At 45.8% G+C, this 13,252-nt stretch overlaps 1 protein-coding gene across 16 annotated transcripts in view; it reads right to left on the bottom strand.

Moving 5' to 3' along the window:
* The window catches only part of RASAL2 (RAS protein activator like 2), a 173,319-nt gene that overhangs the window by 36,145 nt on the left and 123,922 nt on the right, over positions 1–13,252 (bottom strand). For 10 of the 16 annotated variants that reach the window (XM_064515616.1, XM_064515618.1, XM_026100973.2 and 7 more), the window contains 2 exons: positions 6,325–6,417; positions 3,822–3,931 (listed from right to left, as the gene is read on the bottom strand). In XM_064515616.1, the coding sequence (XP_064371686.1) occupies positions 3,822–3,931; positions 6,325–6,417 (203 nt within the window). The remainder of the gene's footprint in view (positions 1–3,821; positions 3,932–6,324; positions 6,418–13,252) is intronic. The other 6 variants (XM_064515617.1, XM_064515619.1, XM_026100979.2 and 3 more) reach the window with 1 other exon arrangement.

Here is a 13,252-nt window from a genome sequence, read left to right as displayed (position 1 = left end):
AAATATTCTCAAATTCCCAGCCACAAACTGAAAATATCAATTTGAGGTCTCCTTTCAAATTCAGTTTTCCTCAAGCCTTTTTCCTCATGCCTTTTACCATCAAAGTGCATGTTTTATATATTATTGACACTGAGAAAGTGTATGAGACAAGTGTGGGGGTTGGAGAGACCAAAGAACGCAGTGGGAGACAAGCTAGAGAAACAGTGAAAGCCGACGCAGGAACATGGTGCCAGCTATCCTTACAACGAGAGCTGCTGATATCCCACTGAGGTGCTGTACTGGCAGAGCTCCACTCACGCTTGGCTTAGGTCACAACTGAGAACAGCCTCAGTGTTCACACGTTGGTGCCTTGTGAATACACAACAAAAGTTCTCAAGAACAACAGACTGCTCAGGAGATAGCCACAACCTGGAGTAACACAAGTGATGGGAATTACAGACCAAGAGGTTGTCGAGTCACGCAGGACACTCAGGCACTGACCACAGTGGGCTCATGAAGTTTCAGAAAGTCTTCAGAAACTCTGGTTACATCTGCAACTCATCTCCAGTGCTCTTTCCTACAGCTTTTCTGCATCCTTTCTAGTGTAACTCAACTCTGAACAGACAGCATCCATCTTCTGTCACCATCCTGAACGAGATGCAGTATTACAGTATTCCAAATCTTGATGTTACAGTATCCCAAATCTTGATGTGCAACAGGGTAGCCAATCTTCCTTTTCCAAGAATTTTATAGTTATTTACCCATAAACGTCTCCTGTTTCTTAAAAGGACCCGTATGTATGCAAAAAACAGCATGACGGCAGCCTCTGTTTCCTTCTCAACCTTTCAAGTTTTTAATTTGTAAAGCTACATAATACTGAAGGCTGGGCTCTGTATTTGTCAGAGCAAGAAAAGGTAGATGTTATCAGTCGATCTGGCCCTGGAAACCTGTACAGCACCATGACGTCACCTAGCATTACCTGCTTAAAATGGGAAAGGGCTGATTCACCGGGGCAGGATAAGGACATTCCTACTGCTGCGGAGAGAGGAACACACAGCGGCAGTGAGAGCAGAAGGCAGAGAGAAAATGGTCATTCCCTCATATGAATTCGATATAGTCACAAAGACTCAGCTGCTTTATATTACCTTCTATTGCACCCAAAGAGTTGTAGCTGACTTGTCCCATTGGAAAAAGCCCAAAGAACAGCATAATTCAAAACACGGATGACATCTTTCTAGCCTCCTCTTCCCTCCAGCCCTTCTCCTCCCAGTATCCTTATCTCTTCCTCATCTTTAGTGCTTCATTCCCACACGATTTCAGAGTTGTTTTTCTTGCTATTCTCTCCACCAATTGCATTTTCCAGGCACCCTGAGATGCGCAGTGACGCTCTGGTGGTGGCAGTGGCGGGAGAGAAGAAACTATTTTCAAGTTTCACTTTACAGTGGAACCGAGTTTCCTTTATGGTTTTATTTATAAAGTATTGTTAGAAGAGTAGTAGACATAACTACAAACTTTCAACGTTGCTATGTTCAACTGGCGCTCTGCCTGCATGGCCAACTAATGCAAGCACAACTCCATGAAACCTTCAGTCTTTCCAACAGAAGGTACCTACGGGTCGAGCAGTGCTGTGACGCTTTCCTTCGTCCAGAAAGGATCGATCAGCGTTCTTGACCCTCACAATCCTGTTCCACAACACTTCACAAACACATCAACTGAGCTTGGCACGAGGCTCATGCTTTTGAACGGCGCTGCTCACTTGCACAAAGATTTCTCTCCAAAGAAAGTTCATCTCAGCTTTTTATTGCTTTGTTACTCTCAGATGGTCTCCTTTTCAACACCGTGTGCCCTCCGTTTGCTTCAGCAGACACACGTCTGAAAGGAGGAGGGTCACATGGACTGGTTATCAGAAACGCTTCGTTCAATTAGTAGCAAGGGATGGTGTCAAGTCATGGTGTATTTATGTGCAAATGCGTTAAAGAAAACCACTGCTCTGTCTCCAGCTCTATAGACACAAGAGGCCCTGCTGCAAGGCTGGCATAGGAGGCCCGAGGAGGAGAGCGACAAGCTGCGATGCAAAGAGCGGCCACCAGCTTGCCCTTATCCAATATGCTCCACGCCATCGGCTTTCCAGGCTGCTCTTTCCTAAATCTCTGTGTTGGGCCCTGTCACTGCAGCTCCATTCATTTGCCTCCTAGATCCTTGTTTTTAAATCCGTGCCTAGGAGACTTAGAGGACTGGTGGAACAGACCAGTGATGCCTCATGCCATCACCACGTGGACTGGATTTTATGCTTTGCACACAATTGGAGAAAAATCCACATGTCATTCAGGTCTAGCTGACAATTCATGCCCACATTGTCAGGGGGAAGAGGAAGATCCATTTTTTGAAGAGGAGAAGGCTTTGCTGTGTATAATATCATGCATCGAACCAAAGTAATAGGGATTAATTATAACTGTACTTACCAACCTTCCTAAAACGATATCATTTCTGCTGTAAGAGGATGGGTCATCAGTCCACGTTACCAAGAGTATCAAGTTAGGGAAACACATTTGTTCGTTCTATTATTCATGGCAAAGAGATTTTTGCATCAGAGAGCTTCAAGGGAAGCCGGTAACAATGCTCACTAAAAGTAATAGGTACTGTACCACTTGATGACCTTACTTAACATGGTTATACTCACTGAGTTGGTTTTTTTTATAGCTAAGTTACAGCTTTCTGAAAACAGGGGTTTATAACACAACTTTACTCAAAACAGACTGCATGACATTGCCATGACTAAAGGAACAACATCAGCCACACTGTTAGTCACAACCAGCGAACAGTAACAGTCTGCTCTCTAACTCCTGAAGTTAACAAGACCTTTAACATCTGAAGCCCTGCTATCTCCATGATTTTATGGTGCTGCCTTTTAGATGGAGAAGACAGCACCATTGATTGAAACAGCACAGCATGACAGGCTCAACTAATGAATTCAGCTCAGCTAAGGGAAAAGCGAAAATGCACTGAACAGCGTAAAGTCAGAGAGCTCTTAAGTACAGGGCAACCTATTTTTCACTGAGTCTGAAACTCCTGCTGAGATACTGTGGAATAAAATGCACAGTAAGGTTTAATGAAGACAATTAAGACACTTTACAAATAGTTGGGAAAAAGCAGCTTTTACTTGCCTCATATACAACCCATTTCCAGCCTGAATTTCCAGCAAAAGAGAAACAAGCAAGAATTTACCAAATGGAGTTCTAAGATGGATAGAATTAAGTTACTTACTGCGTTTTCCAATTTTCTGAAAAATAGATTCTCTGTTCATTGTGGGACTCCATCCTGCAGCAACTATACAATCTACCAACATTAGCAAGGACCCTTCACGCGCCTGAGCTGCACCGCACATCTTCGGGGTTTGCCAGGGCTAGCTGCACTGACCTGCTTGCACCAGCACGGTTCCTTATACTGGCTCACTGCACTGATCTATGGGTAACTGCTGGCTGGCAAATTTCACTAAAGCCACCCAATCCAATGGTTTTCTATCATGAAATTTAAGGCCTGTAGTTTATTTGAAGAGATGTTGAAGAAGAAAAAGGTATGTGAGTGCAGATGCTTACCGTGACCTTTTTGTCAATTGTTAAGAGTAGTAAAAGGTTTCAGTCTTGTGTCAGTGCTACATCATATACTAAGCAAGAAAAACAACTTCTAACATATCAGTCAGTCCCCAAAACATCCATTTGTTAGTTTCACAACAAAATCCTTTCCTGGTTCTTACTCTGACGGCAATACTCCTGCTGTAGGTGGATTCTGCCAAGGGCCTGTGGATGAGAAGAGATCATCTGGGGAGATGCACTGACCCTTACCTGTCATCGGTACTGCGGAGGGACGGGAGACGGAAACTTGTATTCCTGTCCAGCTTCGACTGACTCTTTGTCCTCTTGATGGAGCCTTTCAGACGTTTACTGAAGAAGCCCTAAAATGAGAAATCACAGCAGTGAAACAGGGAAACTTATGCCAGTAACAAATCAATCAGTGCAGCATCACTGAATCCAACCTCAGCGATTCCCACTGACCACGACAAGGGGATACTCTGTATTGGGATTCCTTGGAGCAGAAAGAAGGGCAGGACAACATCGTTAATGACAAATCCAATATGTGACAGCTTCAAATTGGAATAAGTGGTACTACTCATGTTACAGGTGAACTTCAATGAACTCAGATTACTACACAAAAGATTAAAAAAATAAAACAAACCCCCCCCCCCTTATTTAGCAAGCAGTAGTCTTAGGTCTCAGTATTTGACCCTAACTCCCCTTCACACACCATGTTTCTAATTCTTGTTCAGATTAAGACTAGAAGATGCCTTTTATTATGTGTTTATACTGCACCGACAGTTGCACCCAGGTTCTCCTTTTTGATTTAGATACAACAAGCAAGTCTTATAAAAATCGGTAATTTCAAAATTCTCACTAGCCAGAGTTGAAAATCTCTAAAGATTTCAGTGTTAGTGACTTCAGATACTAGTCCTAGTGCTGCTTTGAAGCAAAGCTCAACTCAAAATCTAGCTGTGATCTAAACATATTACATCTTCAGCTAATCTGTCTTCTAAACTACAACTGTTCACCTCATCAGAAAAGTTTTCACCTGTTAGAAACCAATATAGGGAGAAGGAAAAATAAAAAATGGATATGGAAAAACAAACATCAGCGAGGCCAAAGACATGCTCGTTGGAAGGACCCCTTGGGAGTCACCTAGCCTCTCTCCAGCTCCAAACAGGTCTACTGCCAACACCAGACCAGCCCCGCTATGACTTTGTCTGGCCAAGACTTGAAAACCTCCAGGGATGGAGGTTTCACCCCCTTTCTGGGCAACTCAATCCAGTGCTGCATTATCCTACCAGGGAAAAAGTTTTCCGCGTGTTCGACCTCAACCTCCCAAGCAGCAATTTGCAGCTGTTGCCTCTTGTTAGAGCATCTGCCACTACAGGGAAGAGTTTGGCTCCATCACCTCTGCAGCTCCCCTTTGAAAAGCTGAAGGCTGCTTTGTATGACCGCCCTGCGCCTCCTCTTTCCCAGGCTGAACAAGCCCTCACCCTCTCCGCATAGGTATCTCCTTGTAGAGACCATTAAGAGCTCCAGCTATACTACCGGTAGCATGACACGAGCACATCTGACCGCTGATACACCAAGGGGTGCGTGCGTGTCTATGTGTGGGTAGATCACAAGAAATATTTCCAAACCGGCATTGTTTGAGTCCACCCCATAACCCTGTACATTACTTTGAACATAACATGCATTTTAAACCATATTGTATCAAAATATTTCCAGGGCTTGCAGGCACACGTGCAAATACATTCTTTGGCACGATCAAAGCAAATACAGAGCTCCTTAATCCAATAGGATTAAGCAACATTTGACTGGCTGAATCAGCTCCCCCCCTTGACAGAACAGCTGCACAGAGCCGCTGTACCCAGTGCATTGCTGGCTGGAGAGTTATCCCATCCCTGCAAGTGAAACCCCATTTGTTAAGATTATTATAGGCTGGTTGTTAAATTTGCTCAAAACGAGCGCTCTTCCACTGCAGACTGAATCAGCACACCCACAACGTTGCTTTAAGTAAAGGTCTAGTGACAGTGACAGCCAGTTGGGGCCAGCCCTCTAGCCCACCACCACCGTTCGCTAGGAGAAAAGTTGAGGACAGCTAACCCTGAACCCAGGCGCAAGGCAACGCTCCTCTCGCGGCACTGGGACGGGCGGCAGACGCTGCCCACAGCTGACTCCTGCGGTACCGCACCGAGCACGCTGGAGACGGACAAGGTCTCCAGTCCTTCCCGCACAGACCACTGACAAAGCGAAAGTGTTTTACGGGCTCCAGGTGACTCAGCCAGACAGTAGCACCTGACTTGTTCGTTAATAAACTTGTAAGAAGTAGGCCATCACACCAAAAGACTGCTTTGGCTGTACTCCTTTAGTCTGAAAAATCTTGCATCTCCTTCACCCCTTCACTAAGAAAGTGAGGCTTATCTGCAATATTCAAAAGACAGGACTATCGCCCTTTTCTCATCGATAGATGCCTGGTTAAATGCTGGAGGAAACAGTCGCTTAGAAACAGCAGAGCCAGCATTTGGTCAGACTGAAGCAATCTCTCAACCTGTTTTCCAATTTTGTTTTTGCCTTTATCTTCACATACCCTCGATCTTCCTTTAAAAAAAAAAAAAAAAAGTATCCCCTTAAATAAGCACACCCTTCTTCAACCCCCTCCACCTTTCCTCATTCTGTTATTCTTAGTCCCTTTATATTTAGTTTTCCCTCTTCTTCCACACACTTCACTCCCCCGCCCGAATCCTTCCTGAAGCTGCATGCTCACCTTCTCCCTCCACGCTGATTTATGGGTCAGGCTGGGCTCACTCTCCTCAGGCTCATCTCCCTTTGCTTCTTCAGATGAAGGACAAAGCGAGTCCTGCTCAGTTGCCAAATATTAAAAAAAAAAAAAAAAAAAGAAAAAAAAAAAGAAAAAAAAATCCAGCTATCTGTCTGTATCTTTCCAAGGCTAAGTGCATTCATTTACTCACCAAAGCCCCAGTGCCTCAAGCCCGTACTCGGGAGCTCTTCCGCCAACCCTGCCGGATGGCCGGGCTCCTCTCTGCCACGCAGCTTTGGAGGGCTGCGTATTAGCAAAAGCCCGTCCATACCTGAAGCTGGCTGTGGGATCTTTACAGCACACACAGCTCATCTTCTCCCAGATACTTTGGGAAACGACCTGCGCGCACACACCAGGGCTCGAGGAGCGCCTGTGCGCGGCCGGCACAGAGACGCCATGGGGCAGCCCTGGGGCAGCCCTGGGGCCCCGGGGACGGTGCTGCGCCGGCTGGAGGAGGAGGGACCCCATTTTCTGCCCCGATGGTACTGCCACAGCAGCGGGCTGAGAGCTGCTATACTCTCCCGATGCCGAAAATCAAATGGCAAAGAAAAGGCATGATACAAGATGCTGCAAAAAATGAATCTGTGTAGTGTGCTGGGGGAGAAGCCGCTGTCAAAAGGGAAGAAATGTTTTTATCTATATGTCGCTCACGCTTTAACCACATTCCTGCATTTTTTTTTGGCCCTGTTACTGAAAAAGTGCCTTTGGAAAAAAAAACCCAAACAACTGTAATCAATAGATGCTCTTGGGCTTCTCCTGGGGCCATTGCTGGAATTCAAGTAGAGGATGTGAAGCGCTTTCAAAGGCACTTTCATACATTCTGACCTCTCAGCATAAAAGGTAACAAAACCAACTGCAGGGATTCAGATCGGGTGGACTTTGGCATCATTCCAGTACCTCTCAGGCTGCTCAAATTGCAAACATGAAATAAAATTTTTTTTTCCCTTAAGGGCAAATAAGACAAAGCTGACCCAGTTCATCATGGGATCCAAAGACATTTGTATTGAGTCATTCCAAATCCCACTCGGACAGGTACCATAAATATTCATTTTTGTGGGAGCACGCAATTTTAAATCAGCATTGGTTTAATCTTAGTAAAAGATTTTTCTTGGTTTAATTGAACGTAACATACTCTTTAATAAGAAAAATAAGCTGTCTTGGGTTGAATAAGGTATCCAGACTCAACTATACCGAAGAAGTGCTGGGTAAGAACATATTTAAGGCTAAAAATTATTAAAGCAAGGAGTGTGCTTATTGGTGAGCCTCAAAACATGAAGAGATTTGCAACGTTTGCTCCCTGCACGTTGCTGGCACCTTACGCAGGGCCAGCGCTTACAGATGGACAACCTGGGACCAGCATGCAAAATTCACACATGCCAGGACTGAGTGGAGCTTTCGGACTGCTATTTGCCAAAGGAAATCCTTTTAAATGCTGAATGCAGGCATAAAAGGATGAAATGAGGAAAAATAAGCTTATATCTACAACAAATACCATCAAGCTGAACCCCCCCCCCAATTTTTATTTTTCTTTCTGTATAGAAGAAATCCCTGCCAATGCTAATAGCTGTAGCTTGTACCACTAAAAAGAGAAAAATCACCCCTTATTTCTTTTCTTATCGTCCACCTATTTCAACTTATTTCAACACAAAATATACTGCTGTTTGTCTCTCACACCTCAATTTAATGATGAAGTATCTGAGTTTTAAGAACCATCAGGAAACTTTCTTGAAACAGTGGGAATTTTATTCCTTAAAAAAAGCATCCCCAGACAAAAAAAAAAAAAACAACAAAAAACCCCCACCAAGTAAACCTATTACCTAACTGTCAGAAATGATGAGAATATCTTTTTACTAAAAACGCACACAATATTGGGTAGGATAAATCAGCTGGAATGATCTTTTCAGAAGATCGGTGCTGTGCAAATGGCGTGTTTTAAAAGGAGACCCAGGAGAGACTAACTGTAGAAGAACCATGTCCGAATCCCTCAAGATGCAGCTCTGACAGCCCGTGTTTAACGGGACAAGACTCGGCACAAATTCCCCTCAGGACCGCGGGTCTCGGGGTGCCGGGACAGAAAGGAGAGGCACGGAGAGGCGAGCGCGAGAGCGAGCACGCTCGGCCAGGTCCGGGCTGAGAGCGGGTCTCTCGCCTCAGCCACAGCATCAAGCAAGTGGGTAAGAAATGCCGATGATGCAACATCTAAAATAATTCAAATTAAACTGAGAATTATCACATTCAGAAATCAAGCAACCGATCAGTCACTTTGTCAAAGAGAAACAGCGACGGAAGCGATAAAACAGCAGGATTTTGCAACTTTGCTCCGCAGCTGCGCAGAGAAGGGAGAGATCCCTCCGTGTATTAAATGAAGGGGTGGTGGTGGTTATTTTCAGCTTTGGCTTTGAGAAATGCTTGCTCTGTGCCGAAGATGACAGCTGTCTGTCTGTCCTGAATCCCAGCAAAGCAGCACGTGAACTCTCCAAAGTCAAAGACGGCACCAGCACCACGTGCTCAGCTCCCCGGCTGCCGCCCCCGGCAGACACGCCGTGCCCCGCTCTGCAGAGCGGCCCATGCATAATGAATAACGCTCCTCTTTGCTGCTTCAGAAGTCAAAGGTTAATTCAGCCACGGACCTATAAAACTATATACAACAGTAACGTGAATTATCCATCGATAAAACGCACCGTTGTTAGCAGAAGCCTCAAAGCAGAACGGGCAGGGTAAAACGGGCGACGGCTCGGCTGAGACTCGGGGCTGCGCTTGGCAGTGCCGTTACCTCTCTTGGGCGATTCTGGGACAAACACGTCTTTGCAAAGTCTCTTGAACACTGACGATTCTCCATGAGAAACACTAATGCATTATTAACAACAGCAGGTGGACGACTTCATTTTCAGAGAGAGGAGACTTCTCTCGGAGGGGGAGGATTGGAGGGGCTGCAAAGACGACTCTCCAGCGGCTACGCGCAAGGAGAGAGTTCGCTCCCAGCTGCAGCTCACTCAATTCAAGGAGAATTTTATTTCTTCAGTTGCACGCAAGCAGCTACCAAGGAGAAGGGAAAAAAAAAAACCCCCACACGTAGCCAAGTGAAAATGCTCTCATGTGCTAATAATGTTGTAAAGCTATGGTGAGCAAAGAAGCGGGGGAAGACAGCCAGACCATAAAATGGAAAGCCACAAATAGCAGGATATTCCAAGATTAGTAGCAAAGACGGGGAAGTTCATTACCCCCCGCAGGACAAAAAGGAAAAGAATACAGCTCGCAGGGAGGCGGGGAAGCTTGCTCGAGCCCGATAACGCGTATTATTAAAATATTAGCAATAACTAGCTTTGAAAAGGCTCTCAGCCATTCACAGAATAGGAAAGTTGACGAAACCCACCATCCATGTGGGGGTAACGTAAAGAAGACGACAATGAAGTATGGCAGTCTAAAATCCCACTATCAGCTCACCCCAAAAACCTGGCGCCCCGTCACCAAAGAGGTGTTTTGTGCACAGGCCGAGAACAACAAGAACACGCTTGAGTGTATTAACAGGATAAAGCACAACAAAAAAAGAGGGGCATTACGTACATCTACCACTTCTTCCCCACTAATGCACCGCTCTGCCGATCTTCTCAGCAAGAAAACCAGAAGTCCAGGATGTAAAACCTGATTAGAGGCAGAGAGGATGAGGATTTGCAAACGGCGTATTTTAAAGACCGATTATTTCGTTTCGACATAACAGCAAGAAGGGATTAGAGACGTATAAAACAAAAAGAACGGAACTTAGCCAAGCGCCCTGCTCGCCCTGTTACGTAACGGCCGGGGCAGCAAATTTAAACATGTATCGGGGGCCTTTTTTAACGTGCTCTGTAAATCAGCTGGTAGAATTCACCACCGCAAGATACCGTACAGACAAATTTTTCGGCAAGATTAAAAAAAGGATTACATGTTTATATAAGGAAGAATAACATATGTAGCTGCATTAGTCAGGTTTAAAAATAACAGGAACAAGCAATCATTGTGCTTCGGGACACAAGCTGATCAGCAGCAAGGATCAGGAAGGTATTTTCCCCCCGATGGGACGGCCCTGCAGATTTGGCCGGATGAACAATTCCACTTTCCAAAGAAAAACTGACTACCGCCACAGGAGGAATGAGGAACAGGATGAGCAAGCTTAAGAACGGTAACAAGAAAAGAAATGGAGATTAGGCCATAACAGGCATGTTGATAATATAACTCCTAATAAAAGGCAGCAGAAGATTGCATGTACTCTGCAAGATATGCATGCAAAAGGACTACAGGAATCAGATTTCCCAGGCACTGGGAATGGTACTTAAAAATTCATGAAGAAGCAAGAGCTACCCGATAGCTGGGGAGAGCTACGGCAGCCTTGCAGAGCCTCGTGCCTCTCTCGGGTGCAACAGCGGACCGGGAGCTGCTCACGCGAGACGCTCCCAGAGATTAAGGGAGGACAACCAGCAGCCTATCTAAAAAAAACAAAACAAGGGCGATAAGCCATAAATACTGGGAGAGACCGAGTCACCCGTGTCTACCGGGGTGTCTGATCGGAGGCAGAATTGGTCCACGGGCCAAGTGCGGCGTGCCGAGACGGAGCGACAGCCCCGCACCTTCGCCCACCACCTCCATTCCTGGCGCTGCGAAGGAGGCGACGGGTGTTGTGACCCCCGGCACGCTGCCACCTCCGCAGCCCCCGCGTCGGGAACCTCCTGGCGCTACTACATACCTTCTTATTAGAAAAATTTAATTGAAGCGAGCTTTGCCAAAGCTGGTGACCCGAACCGAGAGCTGCCTGCTGGAATAGCTAAATAGGGTAATTACGATAAATGATAGCGTATCGCGACAGGAGGAAGCATCCAACGGGATGCGGTAGGCGAGAGTGGCATGACTGGTTCTGTTTAACTTCTGTGCTAATGATCTGGAAGAAAAGGTAAACAGCACATTAATTACACTTGGCTATATTAAATCAGGAGGTGAAGCGAGGGCCAGCAAGGACAGACAAATAACCAAGGGTTGTGAGCAATTAGAAACAGATAACGCACGTTCCTGCAAACTTCTACAGCAGGGCTACGCGAGTCGACTGAAGGGAGTTAAAAAAAAAAAAAAGAAAAATGAGCGGAAAGAGTGATAAAAGGGCCAGAAGGCCTGGTTTGCAGAGGCTGCATTAATTAAACTGTGCATAACTTGACTAAGCCGTGATTTAGAGGTGAAGAACAGAACGAACGAGCCAATGTGCATTTACCTACGAATCCAAGGGCAGACTGGAATGTGATCAGGTGTTTGAAGCGAGGTACAGTAATAGCTCCCCCACGTTCATTGTAGGGAAATTAGGTAAAACAAAAGTCAGGTTTACACTCAACATGAGAAAAATGTTCCTGCTGTCGAGGTTCAGTGTCGGGCACTGTGGAAATACCCGTCGCTCGACTGAACTCCAGAGAATTTGATGTAACGAACAAATCTGCCTCGGCAGAAAGATAACGTGAAGGTTAGAGATCCCATGAACAGTATTATGCCAGCATAAAGATAGGGATGAGAACTCGGTGAGCACCCTGTATGTAGCTAATCACCCACTTCTTCCTTCCAACATAAAAACCTTGAAATAAAAACCAACAAGCCTAAGCCATCACATCATGGGCAGAGGAAAAAAGTGCAAGCGGATTTAAACAAACACGCATTGAGGGAGGGAAAGGCAGATTGAGAAGTGGAAGGAAAATGTTCCTCTGAAAACAGGGAGGCCAGGTTTGAGCACCCCCAGATTTTTCATGAGTGATGCCGAGATGCCTCACGTTTTATGTAAATCACCAACGCCATCTCTGCATTGGCACTATTACAAAATTAAAAATACGTACTTGTAGGCTCTTGGGTCACACGGCCAGAAAAGATCAAACTGGTCCTAACCTGGCAGCACGAGTGTAGCAGAGCAGAGCCCCGGAGAAGCCACCGTCTTGCTGACTGCATAAAAGATGAGGCTGGGCAGCCGTGAGCTCTCATCAGGCTCTGACCTTCACTTTGGCCGGCTGCACGGGCTGCTCTGGCGTTTAGCAGCGCTCGCACAGAGCAGAGAGGCAGACGGTAGCGCTGCAGATCCAATTATACTCGCGACGAGAAACAAACCAAGGAGGCCAGTCCATAAGCATCACTCTTTCCATCACATTCACACAGGGTTCCTAGAAAAATCATTTTATTTACCTCAGACCTTATGTGCTGGCTTTTCTATCTTGTTTGCACTTATCTCTTTGCTTCCTTCTTGACTTTTTTTAATAGCCAGCGTGCATGGATGAATCATATACCGTTTGCAATAAGGAAATCACTAACAAAATTATGCCAGAAAAGGAAAATTGATGAGTGATATGAGCCTGAAGAGTGGTTTAGCAATACCTCCCAACCCTTCAGCAGGTCTGAAGGTTTTGCCAATCTCCTATTTACCCCAGGCTCCAGCGGAAGAGCAAAGAGGGCAGCACGGCACGCTGTCGCAGTGCCACGGGGCTCGGCGTGCAGCAGCAGGTAACGGGATGCGCCGAGCCCGAGACGCTGCCAGGACATAGCGTGCGTGGGAAGGCAAAGCTGGTTTCTCGCCCACCCGTGCGTCACGATGCCTACTTCTATCCAGGTCCGTCTGCCTTTCTATTTGCTCAGTCCAATAATATTCATTATTAAAAATATGACATTTTCTATATATGCAACGTCTATAAACAACACACATCTGTCTGTATGTGAGAACATGCTTACGCTCCCCCATCTCAATTTGCCGATCTTCCGTGCCCTTCTGTCCTCTATCAGTCCCCACCAATGAGCTTGGAAATTGTCAAATGACAACGCAACCGATCCTATACTGAGACTAATGTTACCACAGACAAAAATATTGGGGGAAATGGGGAAG

The sequence above is a fragment of the Dromaius novaehollandiae genome, chromosome 8 (genome assembly GCF_036370855.1).
Source record: "Dromaius novaehollandiae isolate bDroNov1 chromosome 8, bDroNov1.hap1, whole genome shotgun sequence".
Taxonomy (NCBI): domain Eukaryota; kingdom Metazoa; phylum Chordata; class Aves; order Casuariiformes; family Dromaiidae; genus Dromaius; species Dromaius novaehollandiae.
This window is presented reverse-complemented; position numbering and strand designations above follow the sequence as displayed.